Source organism: Chiroxiphia lanceolata, chromosome 11 (assembly GCF_009829145.1).
Source record: "Chiroxiphia lanceolata isolate bChiLan1 chromosome 11, bChiLan1.pri, whole genome shotgun sequence".
Classification (NCBI taxonomy): Eukaryota; Metazoa; Chordata; class Aves; order Passeriformes; family Pipridae; genus Chiroxiphia; species Chiroxiphia lanceolata.
Genome location: NC_045647.1, coordinates 6756072 through 6774881, shown reverse-complemented (window position 1 = coordinate 6774881; position 18810 = coordinate 6756072). Strand labels below are relative to the sequence as shown.

The window sequence follows — 18810 nt, the reverse complement described above, 5'->3', positions numbered from 1 at the left end:
CATGCATAAACATCACTGGATTTTAATGGCATTTATACCCTAGCTTGTAGGATTATAGAATCACAGAATGGTTTATGTAAGAAGGGACCTTAAAGATCTTCTAGTTCCAACCCCCTGCCATGGGCAGGGACACCTTTCACTAGACCAGGTTTCACTCAGAGCTCCATGCAGGTCGGCCTTGTGCACTCAGGATGTGCTCAGGGCCTTAGCCACATACTGGTATTTAACTGAGAATTCAGACACAATTCTGCAGACACTTCCCCTATTTTGATACAATTTGCTAGTTTATTTTAGAAAAAATCCTTCAGTTAGCACAATTCCACCTGGGAAGGAGAATGAGTGCTGTCTTCTCTCTTAGGCCCTGGAAATATCAAGAAACAATGTTTTTAAGTATTTTAGAAACTCTGTTTCCACAGCAGCGACTGCATGGCCATTTACTACTTATAAGAGCATTTAAAAGGGTAAATTTCATATCACAACAACCTGTATGTTAATTGCTAAGAGTTCATTTGAAGATGTGGTTTGAAGATTTTTAATATGAATTTGGAAGAGAATGTCCTAAAAAAACAAAGGCAAGTTTCTCCCAGTGTGTTGTAGAGGTACGACAGTATCATGCTGTGAGTTCATGCTAATAAAGGCAGTAAGGAAGAGGAAATAAGTCTGCCTTAAATTCTGAAAATAATCTCTGACTCGAAGCTCACGTTTGAGTGGCAGGCTGTCATATCATGGTCAGTCCCAACCACTGAATTCCTACATGCTTGTGGCAGCACATATTTTATGCTTCTCTCTGTCCTGAAACCCCACAATTTTCCATTTGTGTGACATTTTACTGCCTCTTCATTTTATACCAGGAAGAAATGCTGATGGATTGGCATCACATCCAAAACAGAAACTGGCATCATTCTCAGACTCACGCGATTTACAGCAACTGCTAAGTAATTTGGGATACTTTTTTTAGTTCCCACTCTTCCATTTTTAAAAATAAATCTTAAGAAAATACAATCCTAAAGGCCTAACAGGCACACATTTACAGATGGTAGCAGTGGGTCATAAATGACAGATTTTCCTGGTACTATTTATGAGAGCTAAATACACTGAACATATTATGAACCATTTGTAACGTTCTTCAGCAGAACAGTCAGCCAAAAGACAGAGCTGAAAGCCTGTTGCAACAAAAGGTATCAAAGTGAGGAGGAGAACAGTATCTATAATTACTACTCCAGTGATAAAACAAGCACAGTACAGCAGATGGATTTATCACAAGATCACTATTAAATAAAACACTGGCTCCAATACCAAGGAATGAATATTCAAGATGGAGTGAATTAAGTAAAAGTGTATTAAGGCAGCAAACAGCTCAGTTAACGTAGAAGTAATGTGTAGCTCTAACCAAAGAGATCAAACCCCACACGATTCTTCATGCTGGTTGAACAGCCCTTCTGCTCACAATTAGGTATTAATCAATCCAAATGACAGGACTGAGCATACTGATAGCATAGGAACCTGGCCATGACACTCTTAAAAAAAGGTGTAAAACTCAAATCCAAAACAAAATCAAGACCTAACAATATCAATTTACAGAGTTTTTTCACTTACCACTTAGAAACGTCTCAGTTCTTCATCAGAAACACACTCTAATTCATCTTTTTGGCAGCTTCATAGTTGTAGAACGTTGTTCGACAAAACAGGAGCCAAGTTACAATCTAAAAAAGGGTTTCTTTTCATTTTTAGAAGTTTTGAAAAATATTTTATGGTCAAAAGTAAGGCTGAAATTAATTAAAGTGACTAAGGCTGTACTACAGAGTATGGAGCTGCAATGTTCATGCTTCAGAGCAGGGCTCCAGCTCCCAGGGGGTTTGGAAGCAGCAGAAAGGATGCCACCACTAACAATGCATTTTGAATATTATTCTTTTTTTTGTCAACTTGCAGTGTTTTTTAAATAAATGTTTCTGTAATTTTGGTATTATCTATGTAATATCTTCTTTAGCTGAGATTCAACACTTCAAAGATACATTTCAAAAGCTTGAGACTCTCAGCTTTGTGAGATTATTTCAACTATGCTATAACACAAAAAAGGAGAGGAAAAACAGTAGTAACAGCAGAAGGCACAAGTGCAGAACCAATGTATACCATTATAATATAATTTCAGGGTCGAAAGGCATTGAACATCATAAAAGATCCAAACCTAAAATACCCAAACACTTTCTTGGCGATATTTTCTCACTGAAAATATCCAAACGCTATGACCCATCCATACCCCTCAGGACTGAGGCTGCACCAGACAAATCCCTTTGAGAATGTTGTGACTGGAAACACAAATCATTCCCCGGTGACTCTCCTCAGTTGCCTGGACTCCCATCAGGCTGGCTGAAGTATCAGGAAAACAGATGAGTGGAGCCTGATAAACTACGCAAGATTTAAAAGTTATTTTTAAAATCTATGTAAAATTAACAGGTTTTCAATCTTAAAAGTCTTTCTACATTTTAAGAACTAAGAGATGGGAGACATGGAGTCTTGGTGATGTGTATTTATATGTATGTATGTGTATGTATATAAAAACATACACATATAAACACACACACACACACATATATATATGGCACTAACAATTTCAACAACAGCAACTGAGTAGTTGCTCCTTGTCTTGATTTTACATGGCCACACGTGGCGATGTGCTACAAAGAATCAATGATATTAACCTCAGACACAGTTACAAGCCCTGCCTCGCCTGAAACTTTAGTTTCTCACTATTTTGGGGAAGGAAACTTTATACTGGAAAACCGGGAACCTTTGCTTTAAGGTTTGTCAAATGATTAATACATATTTAATGGATGATTAATACATTTTTAATGGGTGGCCCTTGGCAACTGTGACCTGCAGTTTACTAATTTAGAAAGGGATGAGCAAGTAGAATTAAGGTGTAGTTTCTCCTTTATCACTACACTCGCATGCATGCTTTGTATGGAAAACTTTATTTGATAATAAAAATAGCATTCACAGACTTTCTCCTTCTTTGTTGCTACATCATATACATAGTGTCTGTTCCAAGGAAAGAAGCTCGTACTGGGTAAGTCCACATCTACTCATACTAGTGTTATGTATAAACCCAATTAAGTCAAATAAAGCTATGAACAATGTAGTATTTATATATGCATAGTGTTTTATAAAAAAGATTGGCCCACATACTGCTTTTCATCAACACAGAAAGAGCATTATGTCTATAGCACGTTGCAAGAAATGATGACTGGAGAATATAGACTGCATACAAGTGCTTAATAATACATAAGCAGGCCCACCATGAAGGAAGAAATGATATTCAAACCAACAAAAGCTTTAGAATTACTTACACAGTCTCCCCTTTTAAAACCGCTTTACATACCTGATTCAGTTTACATTAAAATATATTCCCTGAATCAATTTGTTCCATTTTCAGAAATATAAACACTTAATCACATTCCTCACAGCTAAATTTTGTCATAAATCCTCTTTTATACAAGAAAAAGGCAACAGTTTTGTTTTTTTTTCCAACAGGCTCTATTAATTACAATTTAAACTGTACACACAATGATCGGCCATCTTCTTTCTTGGTTTTGTTTTTACAGTACCATGGCAACAACAGTGATAGACTTGCAATGGTTTTGTGTTCATATGGAGGATGTGAGTCAGTATACACGTACACACCAATGCACTGTAAAAAGCAGCAGTTTACTTTAGTGGTCCAACAGTAACGGCAAACATTTTGGCTCAGCTAGGCAGTAATCCATTACATTTTATACCAATGCTACAGCAGACTTACCACACAACTTGCAAATTTAAAAATACAACTTAGAAACTTGCAGGTTTCCCTTTTGCTGCTGTTCTCAGACTCAAATTTACAGCATACAACCAGTACAGATAGGCTTCTACAACCAGGTTGTCCCACTGATTGCCTCTTTTTGCCTGTGTTTTAATTTTGAATTTCTTTTTTCTTTTTTTCTTTTTTCTTTTCAGCAAGTACACTCCTTTTGTCACAGTAAGGATGAACCAGTAAAACAAAACAAAAAAACCCCTAAATACAGAGTGATAAGAAGAGAGAGCTTTTGGAATTTGGCAAAATTAAGAAAAGCCCACTGGTTTTTGCCTGAGCAGAAGGAATACACCTACTCCCAGAGGGAGGACTGAGCTCCCACCGCATTGTGCCTTGTCCCAGAATCCCGATCCCTTCCCTTGCTTCCAAGCAGACACACAATACCATGCATGCTGGGGTTGCTGTCCATATACAGCTAGAAGATGAGCAGGGCTGCAGCGGCTGCCTTAATGACATATCGTTACGTGTTGCTGAGGCTAATGAGAGATCAACAGTCTATATCAGCGTGTGACACAGGCATGGTGGTGACCAGTCCTTCTGCCTCTGTGCATTCTGTCGAGGGGGCCTGAAAGTATAAACTGTTCATGGAACAAACTAGAAATTCCTCATCGTAAATCATCTTGTGCTGTGTGGGTTTGTATTTATTTTTTTTATTATTTATTATTATTATAAATATCCTTCATTGAAACAGTAGTCTCTTCAAACAGTTCTTGTAATTTTAGGAACATTTGTCTCTTTCTGTTTTAATTCCTTCAGCAGGAGCGCTCCATTCCTACTGAGATGAACAATTTTCTTCCTTCCCCACCCCCAACCCTTAAAAAATTTTCTACATACAGTGTAGCAGTGAGTCACTAGAGAACAGTCTGGATCAAATTATTCAAACTTGGTCATAAAATCCTTTGCCTATATTATATTACCGGCTACCCCCACTTGCTATAATGGGTCGGGGGGAGAGTAGCCCAATAAAGGAATTCATTTTTAAGAAATCTACAAAGAATGTAGAAACAAAATTTTATAATCCTTTAGGACCAACATTTGGCAAGTAATTAAAAAAAAAAAGAATACACTGAAAAATACTTTCTTTAATATTATACATCAGGCACAACACTTTTTTTTTTTAATAAGATTTCATCTGCATAAAAGGTTTGTAGGATCAGCAGGTGCCGGATGTCTCCTCGTCTGCGAAAGCCAGATGGTCTCAGCTCTCGCACTCTCTGCTCTGCTCCCATGGTGTGGGGAAGGCGACAGGGACCCCGGGGAGCCCCTCAGATGCTGAGGTCGGTGCTGCACTCCTTGTAGGGCCGCCTGCGCTGCTCGGGCGGGTGCCTGCGGCTCGGCTCGTGCTTCCAGCTGGGCTCTTCCCTCTCCCGGTGGCCGAGTCGTTCCTCCCTGAGCCGTCTGTCGGGCGACCTCTCCCTCCGCCGGTCGGAGGACTTGGCCCGCCGGTCCAGGGAGTTCTCTCTTCTCCGCTCGGGTGACCTCCTCGGCTCCGTGAGTCTCTCCAGCGACCGCCGCCGCCGGCCAGGCGACCGCTCTCTGCGCCTCTCAGGGGAGAGGTCCCTCCTCCTCTCGTGTCGCTCCCGCCTCTCCAAAGTGTTGTCGGCACTCCTTGTCCCCTCCCTCCGCTTTTCGGGAGATCTCCTCTTCTGCCCGTTCACCACTGCCCTCTCCGGCTGCCTCTCGTGCCTCCTCTCCGGCGACCTCTCCGTCCTCCTGCCTGGCACGTGGTCGTTGGTTTTAGAAGTCCCATTCCAAGTGTGGTGTTCATTGGGATGTCTGCTAAACTCTCTGCTGCCTTTTAGGTCTCTAACGTAAGTCCGCTTGTCCCCATGTTGTGATGATTTGTGAAGGTCTGGTGGATAACTGGACTCCGATGATGGGTGCTGCCGTCGGTCGGATGGCACGGGTTTCATTTCCGATACATTTTGTGAACCTGTGGCGGGACTGTTCCTGTCACTGCTGGGGTCTGAAAGAAAATAACAGCAAAGTGTTTGGTACCCGATGCCTTCCGCGGCGCCGTGACACCACTTAGCACTCTTCAGACTTCATTAGTGACAAAAACAAACAACTGTTAAAGCAGTCAGCGAAGGCTAACCCAAGCTTTTGTTAATTTAACTGTGAACAAGGAGAGTTACAGGTTAGTACTGGTGCTGCTCTGATCGTTAGCCATGTTTTGGTCCAAGCTGATATCATCTTTATGCTCTTCTGGGCATGGGGCATTTTACATTTTCCCCAAGCCCAATAAATAATGTTTCAGTTACACTACTTTCTTTCCAGTGGAAAAAAAAAATAAAATATTATAGTTCGGGTTGTTGGCTGGTTTTTTAAATAGATTCCAATAAAGAGGGCCTTTAGGAAAAAATTTGTGCCTTTTAAGTCATTACAAAGAACTGCCTTCCAGGTGTGGGAGGCTGTGGTTCAAATAGCAGAAAATGTACAGAAAATAGAATTGATTATTAAGTTTTCACCTTGTAAAATAACATTTTGAAGGTGTGAGAATTAGACTGTAATAATACAATTTCCATTTAATTTAAGACGTCACTTAATCTCACTTAGTTCTACCACGTTATGAAAAGTCCTAGGGTAGATTTTGGTTTTGCCACAATGATTCAAACAACGATGACAGAAGTTATGATTTTTTCATATCAAAGCAATGGAAAGATATTGTAACATGTACGATGGCTTTGATTCAAATCTAATCTCCAGTTCATTATTTTTTATGTAGTATTTGAGGTAAAATAGAGCTGAGCTACTTCTGCGAGACAAACTGCAGAGCAGAAGTACAAAAACAACCCTCAAACTAAACCCCAGCCCTGCGCTGCAGCTCAGCTACAATTACTGCTGTCATTTGTAACGGATGTTTATGAATGATTCATTACAAACACAAAAAACATTAAAGTAGCTCTGCTGCCTTAATGCAAGTGCTGCTTATATTTGCTTATTTTTTTTTCTTTTTAGAAGTAACTCCTGCACGGCAGCTTGGCTGCCTTTAGCCACTTCCTGCCGCTCACACCCAGACACCCACCTCGAGGTGGACTGTCCTGGTGGCAACGACTGAACACCCTCACAAACACTTGTGGGGACAGATTTTTTCCCCCCCTCTTTTTCTCCTTTTTGTCTTCCCTCCCCCAGGACAAACTCTCTACATGCTCATTCCTCCTGCCATCAGACCAAGCATCTCCCATTTGATGGCATTTCCATTCCTGAGCTCGGGAGGGTCGGTGTGTGCGCGTGTGAATTTTGTGATTTCCAGGTGAACCCTCTGTTGCGACCCACGTGTGGGTAATTTTGCTTATTAGGATTTTCAGGCAGCAGCTGGGGACCACACCGCTTTTCCTTGGCTGTAAGCACGTGGCTTGCAGCAACCTGGCTAATCACACAAGGTACAAGCGAGGCTTAAACGTGTCCTGTGGTGTGTGTACTTACAATTCAGGGGACGCAGGGTGTTCAGGATGAATTGCTGTACATATAAAATATAGCGAAGCGGAAAGCAATGTGAGGGAATTAGGCCACAGCACAAAAACACCTAATATTGATTTTAGCTACAAACCGTAGTTTGATTATGGCCCATAAGGTAGAAGCAAGACTCCCCGAGCTTGTCATTTCTCATACATGCAGCGATATTAGGAGGTATCATCGCTGAGGAAGGAAGAGCCCAGCACCAAGAAAAGTGAGAGAAAGAGAAAGAGAAAAGTAGAAAATTTAGATTCCCTATAACAAAGATGAAAGAAAGAAAAATCTTCATATTTTATCTTAGAATAAAGAAAGTTTATTTTTCCAGTCAGATTGTCTAGGCTTCACCCAAATATAAGGCTGCAAAGACAGCAGTTGTTATTATTGTGACATAAAGAGACATCTAAGAGGTGATTCGATAACCCAGACAACGAGAGCATCCATTCTAAAAGACAGCTGGAACAGTGACACAGAATGTCATAGAAAAAACATTAACAATCAAACAACAACAAAAAATAAAGTCCACCAGAGACCACAACATTAAAAATAAGTACAAAACTCATTACAAAAATATACAGCCTCATAGAGAAGCACGTTCCAATTGAGTCAGAAAAATATTGGAACTTAACATTATTAGAGGAACCATTTGCGACTGCAGCGAACAGAACAAAGAGAGGAAGGAGTCCCAAATGTTACAAGGATATTCTTTACAGTAGTGCAACCCCTGTATATTAAATCCTTGCTTGGAGAACAAACTTTTAGTGGTTAGCATTAGCCAAAAGAAAATTGGTGGTGGATTTCCATCCTCAGTGCAACAGACATATGCTTTGAGAAGTGAAGCACTTAATTTACAGGGTATTTATGCAGTCTAGCATATGATACAGTACTGTACATCCAAAGGAGCATAGGAAAAGACAAAAGTAGAAAGAACATTACAGAATTTCAGTGCCATCATTGAACTTTCTGGTGTGCTATTTATATTACAGAAGTGTAAACCCACAACTTCCCTTCCATATCGTTAAACACTTCAATTGTTTGTTGGTTATACTCTGAATTGGTCATTTTAAGTTAAGTAATGAGCAGACTGAGCAGAAACCCTCAAACATGGTACAGTAAATGAAAAGAAAATCTAGTTCATAAATTGTGCAGAAGGGTTTTGTTTCTGGTGTTAGGACATGGAGAGAATGATAAACACAGAACTTACTGACACAGAAATAACCCAAATAAGGGGAGGAAAGTATAAAGGACATCCCTTCAATCATCAGTTTCTATAGAAACCTCAAAGACCTTTGGTTGGGAGTAGCCCTCCATCGAGGGCACAATATTTGACAATTATCTCAAATAAATAAGACATAATTATAATATTAAATAGTGTGCTAAGTTAAGCCACCCAGCAATCCAACCTCCAGGGGAAGAAAAGGAAATCTAATGCAATTCTTAGCAAGAAACAAGGACTGACTGTTTCCCCCAAGACACACAAGAGAGCACCTTTTCATAACCTCCTCACCTTTTCAGACCTTACAAATTAACTAGTTGAAACCAGCAGACAGTTTAAGGGGGGAGAAAAGGGCTCAGGAGGCCAAATCAATATATTTTTGCAGTAAAGCTTTTTTTTTTTCCTTCTTTTTCTTAAATAACTTTATAAATATTTACATAAATATTAAGGAAAGGCAAAAATCTCATAAGCCATCTCGGCATTCATGTCTATAGATACAGACAGGAACTAAGAGAAAAACCTAACCAAAAAAAAATCACTGCTTCAGAATAGTAAGTTGGGATCCCAGTTTTTGCATTGATTAGAAGTAGAGACCTATTTGAAACAACAATTCAGCCGCTGAGAAAGAGTTTGGCACAGTTCAATGACATTCCTTGTTTGGCTGGACAAGACAATAGGTTTTTTTGTTTTGTTTTGTTTTCCTCTCTGATCACCAAAAAATACTGCTATGATGATCTTGCCTTACACTGTGCCCCAAGTCCATGGAAGCAAGCAAAGGATGAAATGTGTAGAAAATTCAGCACAAGCGAGGCAATTATATGTTGCAAAGGTTGGTAAGACACTGGTGAGAAAGGAAAATAAAAAAGAATTCCCGCTTCAGATCTTGAGACAAATCATTCATGGAGTGATGCCAGGGAAGAAAGGAATGTTTTCATAGTTTGACCCACCATATTCTGGGACTGAGCCATCTCCACGTTTCAGAAACAGGCGGACCTTGCGGCCACCATTTTTAATCAGTTCGATGGCCCGAGCGTGCTTCATGTTCTTGGTGGTTTCTCCGTTGATCTCTAAGATTTCATCACCGATCTGTCAATGTAATAAAAGAGTCTAAGATTAGAAGCAAGCCCCCACAAGGGTCCCCTTCAGCACATCACAAGACAACGGCCACAGCAAAGGTGGGACAACTATACATCAGGCGAAGCTAAATAAGCCCAACTCCTTCTAGTGACAGTCCACAAAAAACAGTGTGCAGGGACCTGGGACACATGAAGGCGATGGGGAAAACCTGAGGTATAAAAATATTTCATTGCTGTTTTGCAAAACCACATTGCAAAACTGTATTGCTCAATAGTAAGAGCAGTGCTAGAATTGTTGCTATTCTACTTAGTTTTGATTATTTGTAAAGTCTTCAAAGTGATTGTTTGTTTCACAGCCTAGCACAACTGGGATGTTCACAGAGCTTTCTCAGGTCTGTTTCTTACTTGGATATTGATACTACTATGAACCAGCAAAGCTGCTTTTGTAAATATAATCATTTATCAGGAAAGAAAACAGGGCTTAGAAGAGGTTGTCAAAGCATTGACTTCCAAAGGGCAGCACTGATTTTTCATCATATTTTCATCAGAAAATTTTTGGATCCACAGATCTACCCCAAGCAAAAGAATTTTGCAAATGCCCTTCACATGACATATTTGGAGAAGAAAAAGATGTATGCGGGAAAGTTATAATGCATTCTCTAACAGAGGAGCAAAGAGTACATAAAATGTGCCAATTTAATTTTTTAGTAGGCCTTTTGTAACATATGCTCTTGTTATAATATTTGTAATTTAGCTGATATGTGAAGTTAACAGTTAATGCTAATCAAAACCCACATTGCAATTTTGTAACCTGTGGGCCATACACATGCTCTGGTCCCTACTCTGCCCAGTAGCAGACAAAGATTGTGGCTATCACATTTTCACTGCTCCATGTATCCCTGTTAGGCTTTAAAAGACAGATTATGTATTAGAATCTGGAAAGCAGGATTGGAAGAAGGGGGTGAAGTCTTCCAATGAACACACACTGCTACAGACTGCATACAAAGAGTGACAGATGCCAACGACAGAAGTAAATAGGAACCACTTTCAGTTAATTTAATTTCCCTTTTAGCTGCCACAGTAGAAGGGAGAGGCAGAGAAGTCAGCTAATTCCAAAGATATGTGGTATTAAAATCAGTCTGTGCATACCCTCATTTTCCCACATCTCTCAGCTGGACCATCCTCAGCGAGCCGCAACACGTACAGATCCATATTATACTCCCGGCCACCTCTCAGGCTGAAGCCAAAACCTTTGGCTCCTCTTTCCAGCTCAACAGTGTAGAAGTCTTGGTCCTGCTGGAGAGAAGAAAGCAAACGCCCAATTGAATAGGAAGTCAAATAGTGCTCTACTCCCATTTTGAAATTATTCAACAACGAACATTATTATTTTTGTTACTGATAATTAAAAATAGAAAATCAGTTGAATTTTCACACACAGATTAGGATTTGCTTCTTCCTCAGATTCCACTCTGCAATTTGGAGTTCTGGTGGTGGCCTGTGGAGGGCTTTTGGAATGAATGGGTTTGGCCATGTCCCACGGTGCATTTTTGGGCACTTTTTTTACACAACACCTCCTGTGTCCAGGGCAGAAAGGCCTTTTTCTGGAGGGTGGTTAGCATTCTACCAACTGCACAGAGGGTGAGGACAACCTTACTTCTAGTGTCAGGCTTCAGTGAAATGTCTAATGGAACTTGGGGTGAGTGTGTGCTGGCTTTTCCTTTTTGTTACCACATCATCTATTCCTTTGCAAGAAGCTCAGAAGCCTGGGCATTGTTTTCCACAAATGCTATTATGGGGATGTTCTGAAGCCCCTAATAGAAGAGCTTACTTCTGGGATGGCCAGTGGCAAGGAAAGTTAACAGTGAGATAGATAATCTCTCTAATAAGATGCCATCTGCACGAGCTGGAACACTCCAGTCATTGTCCCTTATTAAGTTTTCCTCTTTTTTGTCCTCTGAATTTATCATTTGCACGCAACAATACTTTCTGGAGAGGCCCCTCAAAATATACAATTCAATAAACAAACACATAAATTATTACTGCCCTAAAAATGTCAGCTTTTTTCCTTTATTTTTTTCTTCCTCAAAGTCTTGATGAGAATGTGTTGGAAATGTTTCTCAGCTGAAACAACAGCAACACATATTAAGAAACTAATCAGCAAATTCCTCCTTTTTTTTTGAGCAAACAGACTGTGGGAGAACAGCTTCTCAGTAGGAATTTCCAAGGGAAATATTTGAACACAGCCAGCCCTCAAGCAGATTGGAAACAACAGTCTGTGGTAAACAAAACAATTAGAGAGGTGCTTCTTACCTGTGCTGCTTGGGGTGGTTTGAAATCAAACTGGGATTCCTGCTTTGGTTTGGTGTTGTTCCTGCTGTAATGAATGAGAGAAAGAGGGAGAGAAGAAAAATACAGCTCATGGGATGTGAAGGTGACCAAGGAGTAATCAAAGAGAGAGCATGTCAACATGCCCTCCTCAAGGAAAACAGTCTGACCTGGTCTCCTGTGGTATTTGCTGAGGAGTGTGTGTGGTTGTGATTGTAGCAATTTTTTCTGCATTGGTCAATAAAGTAGCATTGGAGGATTCTGCAAAATAGATTTTGTTTTCCATTATGAGGGAAGACCATTGGCTATTCACTGAAAGAAAAAGAAGTTATGCAAAGGCATTTCACTGGAAATCATCATTATATTGTTTCTAAAGAACTTCAGATGGGCTCAAATTGCTCAATTCCCCAAATTAACAGAGTAATTATGTATATGAAACTGTACATTCATTAAGAAATGAAAAAAAAAAATTAAAATAAAAAAAATTAGGAAATCTGGATTGGAAACCCCTCTGACCCTTAGACACACTCAGAATGAAGACTGACTTATAGAGAAAGGGTTGAACAATGTTTTGTCTGTTGTCTAATGACATGAATTCCAATCACTAAAGTCTCTAAATATGGTAGGTTGGCTAGATGAATTTTACAGCAGCTATAACTATTCCAGAGATTATAAGCTTATCAGTCCCTTCCTCCATCAGAAACTGCAATCTTCAGTAGAATTGAGATGTGGCTTTCATCTATTACCTCTCAAGGTGATACTGAATGTGGCTAAACCCCAAACTTACTGAAATCTGTCTTTGAAATACAACCCACTACTGCCTGAGCACTGAAAGCTGCACACAGGGATGTGGAACTACCTGTATCAAATGCATCAGCAGCTCTGGGTACCACTTACAAAAGGACGCAAGGAGAGAATACAGAGAGCAGGAGTAACTCCTAAACTCAATTTCTGCCACAGTAAAAGGCTCTCAGCTCAACATCAGTCTGTGCAAATGCCATATTTCTCTATGCACAGCAGGAGGTGCTTCAAGGAGAGGTCCTCTCTCCTGCTTCCTACAACTGGAATGGGAGTTGCTGTAGACACAACTGAAAAGTGGCTACCTAGGTGTCCCTCACAGCATGGCAGGGCAAAATGTTCCCCCTGTCGTTCTGGGGCTGTATCACAGACTTCACTAACACCAGAGCTAAGTCCAAACTCATTCAGAATTCTGCCTAAAATTAAGGACACATCAATGCCAATAGCCAAATATTAGCAACACACTTTCGGAGGAAAGACCTGGAACTCTTGTATATTGAACTCAACACATTTTCCAGAACTACATATTGTATCAATTCTGAACTGAAATTAGTACTGAGGAGTTTCAAATGCTGCACTGCTCCAGAAGTCAGCAGTCCTGAAAACACCCTTTCCCTCCCATGGGAGTTTGAATTCAGAGGAAGCCTTGGTGGTAGGTACATGCTTAACCACACAAATGTTGAACAGCTGGTTGCATATGGAGAATGATGGACACAGTCCATGGAAACACCCACTCATCAGGCACAGCATTCCCAGCTAAAGCCATTGCAGTGACAGACCCTTGTTCCTTTGAGGAACAGCTCTGCACACAGGAGACACCCCCACCCACTTTGTGCCTATACCCTTTGTAACCAAGAGAGAATCACAGGTGACAAGTAACTACGAAATACTGACCATGATCCACTTTTTAAGATCAAAATCTAAACTGAATGCACAATCACTAGGGTAACAGTGACAAAAACTGGATGGAAACATCTGGCTCTCCAACATAAAATTACAAGGTCTTCTACCCTGCCCTTGTTTGCCTCTTAAGCATCTGGTAATTCATTGTACTGACTATGGAGAAATCTGCCATTACTAAACAGAGTCCAGCTGTAATAAAAAACTGCAGCAGTGGGAGGGGTTTAGCCTGAATTAAGGAGAGGTGGTGGTCATGGGCTTACTTGGTCCTGGGAGCTTAATTTACTTCATGGATTTATTCTAATTACAGAGAAATCTAGATAAGAAGGTTCTTCCTTTCTGTAGCTACTTGCACATCAAGGGAAACTCAGCAAAGGGGAAAGAGAAAAACAACCACTTAAACAGATGGGTGCAACAAAAACACAGCTCCTTTGCCTGCAGTACTGTGCCCAAGTTAACATGCCCAAATCCTCAGCATATGGAGCTGTAACATCTTCCAGACCAGAGCTGGCTTGTGTCCAGTAGTTCAGGCAGCAAGAGAGGCTCCTGGGTCTGCCTGCACCTCTCAGGTTAGGCATGAGCAAAACATACCCTTGTGATGCTTTGCCACTGGACAGCTGGCTTGTGTGAGGAAGACGCATCCCTACGGGTGGTTACACTGTTGAATTTTAAGAAATAATTCTGTTTATTTTGTAAAGATGCCTTGATGTTAAAATCTGACTCAAACAGAAGAAGGCCCCAAAACACAGTTAAGTGTTCTGTATTCATCCAGAACAAAAGCCTCTGGAATCATCCACAAATATCTGGAGATCAGATGAAGATGGGCTTCAAAGAGAATGCAAGATTCCTACCCTTTAGTAGGTCACACTAGTAATACCAAGCAGAGCAACAACACATCTTTGGTACAGATGTATCTTCACACCACTGCATTGCATCTATCTTTAGCCCACCCTATCCCATGAGTCAGGAGTTGTGTATAACTTTGCTAGTTTTTTAGACACTGGTTCAGGATGCACTCCAACCACCATGCAAAACCGGAGCAGAACATAGCAAAAATGATCTTTAGTGCAATTACAACTGCATGTTCTAAAATCTACATATTTCATTGATTCCTTGCCCTGCTCTGCCCTAAAACAGCCACCAATTAAATGTCTAATCTAAGCTTGTTCTTTCCCAGCATTCTGTATCCTTGCATCAGCTGGAAGCGTGTTAAAGCATCATAATTTCATGGCAAATGTAATCCTGCAGTGGTCTGTAGCAATTAATTTGTGCAAAACTTATTCCAAAGCAAAAATTCTTGGTGTTTTTAATAATGTTAGAAGAGATTAGCAGTGTGAGTTTATTGAGAGTCTTGTGATGTGCCTTAGTTTCATGTTTATCTGACAAGTGGCTTCCGATTTATGCTCCCCCCTCCTTGAAGCACATAGACCATTTATATTTGCCAAAAAAAGCACTCAAAAGTCAACACAAAGAAAACAACAAATCAAGAAAAGCACACAAAGACATCAAAAAGAAAACAACACTGAGACCAATTTTTTGTATCGCATGGGGGCTTAGAGCAAACCTCTCAGCAATTTTCAGAGTGTTGGGTCTTAGTGGTTTTCGGAAATTAAATGCAGGTAATACTATGCAAAGCTGGCGATCTGACTAGGAATTTCAAAGTGACAGTAAATAAAAAGACTTGAAGTTTGCATTGCTATGAGAGTAGAGTCGACTCCTTCCCTGGGGAACACCTTTCCACCTTCTCTAGGAACATATGATGTCAGTCCCAGGTACGTGTTTCCCTAACCTAAGCGATTTACCTGATATCTGGGACACATAATTGCATGAACAAGACTGGCTGAGCATTCATATCAGGAAGCTATGTTCTTCTTAAAAAATTTTTAAACCATTCAGAAGTTGCTTATTTCTCAGGTGGCTTTGCCTTTAAAAAAAACAAGCTCTCCATTTATTTAAAGATTCACCTTCCTTGATTTTTATGAGATACTAAAATACAAGTAATGAACAATTCTTCTCTCAGTTTATCTCCCAAAGCAGGCATGCGCAGGCCAGCTCTGATGTTAGCCTGATTCACAGCCGTTTTATTATTCATGAACACCTAATTTGCTGCAAGCAGCAGAGGATCATATACCATTTGACCTGGTACCTACTAGACAATAGGAAAATAAAGCCTTTGTGCAAAACATATCATCCTAAACAGAAACAATTTATAACCAGATCATTTCTCATCCCAGTCTATTTTTATCCTATAACAAAACACAGCATAATCATGCTCTATGGGGTAACCAAATCCATGTTTCAGATCAGAAACTTTAACAGTTAGCTACTACCCAGTGCTTCTCACTGGAAATCACATCATCAAACGTCTTCATTCTTTTTTCAGGTACTAGGTTCATTTCAGCTATACTTCCTCTGGGTTTCTTTCAAATTTAATCACACTTTCTCCACATTTAAATGCAAATAATGTCCTGTACCACTCTAAGGAATGCTTGTTAGCACTGTGTCTGAGTCATCAAATCTTATACCCATGGATTTAACTTAAAAGGAGAGACACGTTAAAAGGTTTCTGCCTAACAAGCTCTCACCATGAACCCATCCATGGCAGAGCAGGACAATAAATAAATACTCAGAATTTAGAACCACAGCAATTTTAGTTCTGCTGCAGATATTTTACAAGGTTTCTGCTCTGTTCCTATTCAGGGTCAAGCTAGGCATCAATGTAATGAAACTGATACATAACACAGATCCTTATTTTTACTAAATACTTCAGTGACCTGAAACCAGTACCAAGTGTCTGCTTATTATTAGGGATCCTGCATATTCCCTCTGCTCTGAAACAGTGAGATCCTATCTAGGGTAACTCTTACAGTGATCAGCTGCAGGCTCACAGCAGCTCCAGAGCCACCACCATTTAAACAGTCATTTAAAAATGTATTGAGCTTGCTCCCAAAGCAACTTACTGAGAATAAAAACAAATCTGCTTTTCAAACAGCTTAAAACATGTCAAAGTGTTTATCCCTTTCTGTTATCTCTTTAGTCTATAGCCTGCTTGTGTCTATACAAAGCTTCAGAATCCCACATGCTAACAAGCAACTCCCAAATATTCTGAAGTTGTATTATTAAAACCTAAGGATCAAATCAAAGTGTACCAAGTCATGTATCAAACTCATGGCAGATCATTTTAAGGCGATACATAGAATGGATTATTATTTTTTTAATGTCGAATCAGCACCTCCCTGTTTAAAACCATCTATTTCTATAAGAAGGAACAAAAAATAAAGCTATGAAGGGCTCACAACCTTCCTCGCCGCTACCTCCCAAAGCGGGAGTGGGAATTGAGTCCTCCATGACTTTGCAGCTCCAACTGACACAAAAAAGCCCAGGAACAAAAACCAACAAGAGGGTCAGATAAGACAGCAGGAAACATATACTTTACCATCTCCTGGAATGATGCGCAGGGTGACGGTGTTTCCCGCTTCCTTAATGAGGTTGACGATGTCTGAATGCGACTTGTTGGTGATGGAGCACCCATTGACGGCCAAGATCCGGTCGCCTACTTTCAGCTTCCCACAGCGGTCGGCAGGACTCCCTTCAATTATCCGACCTATTTTGTGAGGCATGGCCACACATGCATTTCCCGCTTTTGTATTGGTTTGGGGGTTGTTTTTTTGTTTTTGTTTTGGTTTTGGTTTTTAATTGTTTACATACGTGGGAATATGGTGAAGGGGAAAAGGAGAAAAAGGGTTGAAAAGGGAAAGAGAAGGTTAAGGGTTAATTAATTAATGCATCAAGCAAAAGTTATTATAGGATAGCTTTGCTGCCAGTGTTCAAAACATTGGCAATCAACTAGTATGAGTGCACAAAGCTTTACTTTTTCCACAAAAAGGTGTTTTGTTAATCACTCAAAACTCCCCCCCACCTGGACTTCTGTTAATATATTGTGAGATTTTTATTGAGATTTTTATTGACTACAACTGCACTTAGCAGCCCCATCATAACCCAAATCTGATTTTATTTTTGAAGAAAAGGATTGGAACTGTTTGTAGAAAACTAAGCCTTCCTTCTCCAAGATTATATTGGTGTCAGCCTCTCTGGTCCTTCTCTAAGCCAACGGCTGTTCAAGGTTCTGCCAATGTTTTGTTCTTTCTCAGTTTAGAAAGATAAAATTGTTCTAGACCTAGGAGGGAGCGCGGCTCCCTTTCTACCACACAGATCCACTCTATCAGCGCTGCAAGGGGAAGCAACATGAAACGTTTTTCTTCCATCATGAATAAAGGTACTACCAGGGAAGGCACAGGACCACTACAGATGGGCCAAGACTGACAAAGGTAACCTGTTTGGTGCAGGCGTTCACCTCAGCCTCTGTTAACCCTTCTGCTTTTATGACCTTATTTGGCACCAGGGTGGGAACAGATAAGGAATAAGGACCTCCTCATTTAAATACCTCTAAAACCACACACAAAACCATGGCGATGTCTGACACACAGAGTAAGAGCACTTTAGGATGAATGTGTTTTGGAGACAAAATTCTCCTCCTGTTCCACGCAACTGTTTGTTCCAAAAACACAGGGTCGTCCATAACATGCAGAACTGGGACAAGAGGATACACAACATCACTGAGATAAATCCCCTGGGCTTTTGTATGGCTCCTTCATGTGGGCAAGAGGCCCTCAGGCACGCAGCATGTGATTGAAACCATGAGGTACAGAGTGGTCACCTCATACTTTGCATCCACAATACATTCACCCTCAAGATGCACTTTCCCATCTCTGCTATAGTCTTTACTTGATTAGTAGTTTTAGAGATACACACTGCTCCACACATGACAACACTAGAAAGACTATAAAGAAGAAAAGGCCAAGACATGGATATGTGAGGTTGGGAGATGCGATGAAAACTGGCAGAAAGCATTAATATTAGTTGCAAACATGAGGGAGATTTCTTTTTTCTTCTTTTACTATGATGTTAGAAAGTTTCTCTTTCTGGTAATACAAAGCCCTATCCAGTTTAAAGGCTGTTTTGAGGGTATGACTCTATCCAACCCACTGAACACAGATGACAGAGCCCACACCAAAGTGACCAAGGTGGGTTTTAGAACCAGTTTGGCCCATCTCTAAATACTACATATGAAAGAAAAAAACCACAAAGCAGGTCCAGGGCAAGCACCAGACAGCAGAGGGAACACATCTCATGCG

At 40.4% G+C, this 18810-nt stretch overlaps 1 protein-coding gene across 28 annotated transcripts in view; it reads right to left on the bottom strand.

Annotated features, from left to right (window-relative positions):
• Positions 1–2953: 2953 nt before the first annotated feature.
• Positions 2954–18810, bottom strand: part of MAGI1 (membrane associated guanylate kinase, WW and PDZ domain containing 1) — a 337306-nt gene continuing 321449 nt past the window's right edge. For 9 of the 28 annotated variants that reach the window (XM_032698643.1, XM_032698652.1, XM_032698654.1 and 6 more), the window contains 6 exons: positions 17052–17255; positions 12088–12178; positions 11903–11966; positions 10742–10888; positions 9464–9602; positions 2954–5813 (listed from right to left, as the gene is read on the bottom strand). In XM_032698643.1, the coding sequence (XP_032554534.1) occupies positions 5113–5813; positions 9464–9602; positions 10742–10888; positions 11903–11966; positions 12088–12178; positions 17052–17255 (1346 nt within the window). In that variant the 3' untranslated portion in view covers positions 2954–5112. The other 19 variants (XM_032698648.1, XM_032698653.1, XM_032698667.1 and 16 more) reach the window with 11 other exon arrangements.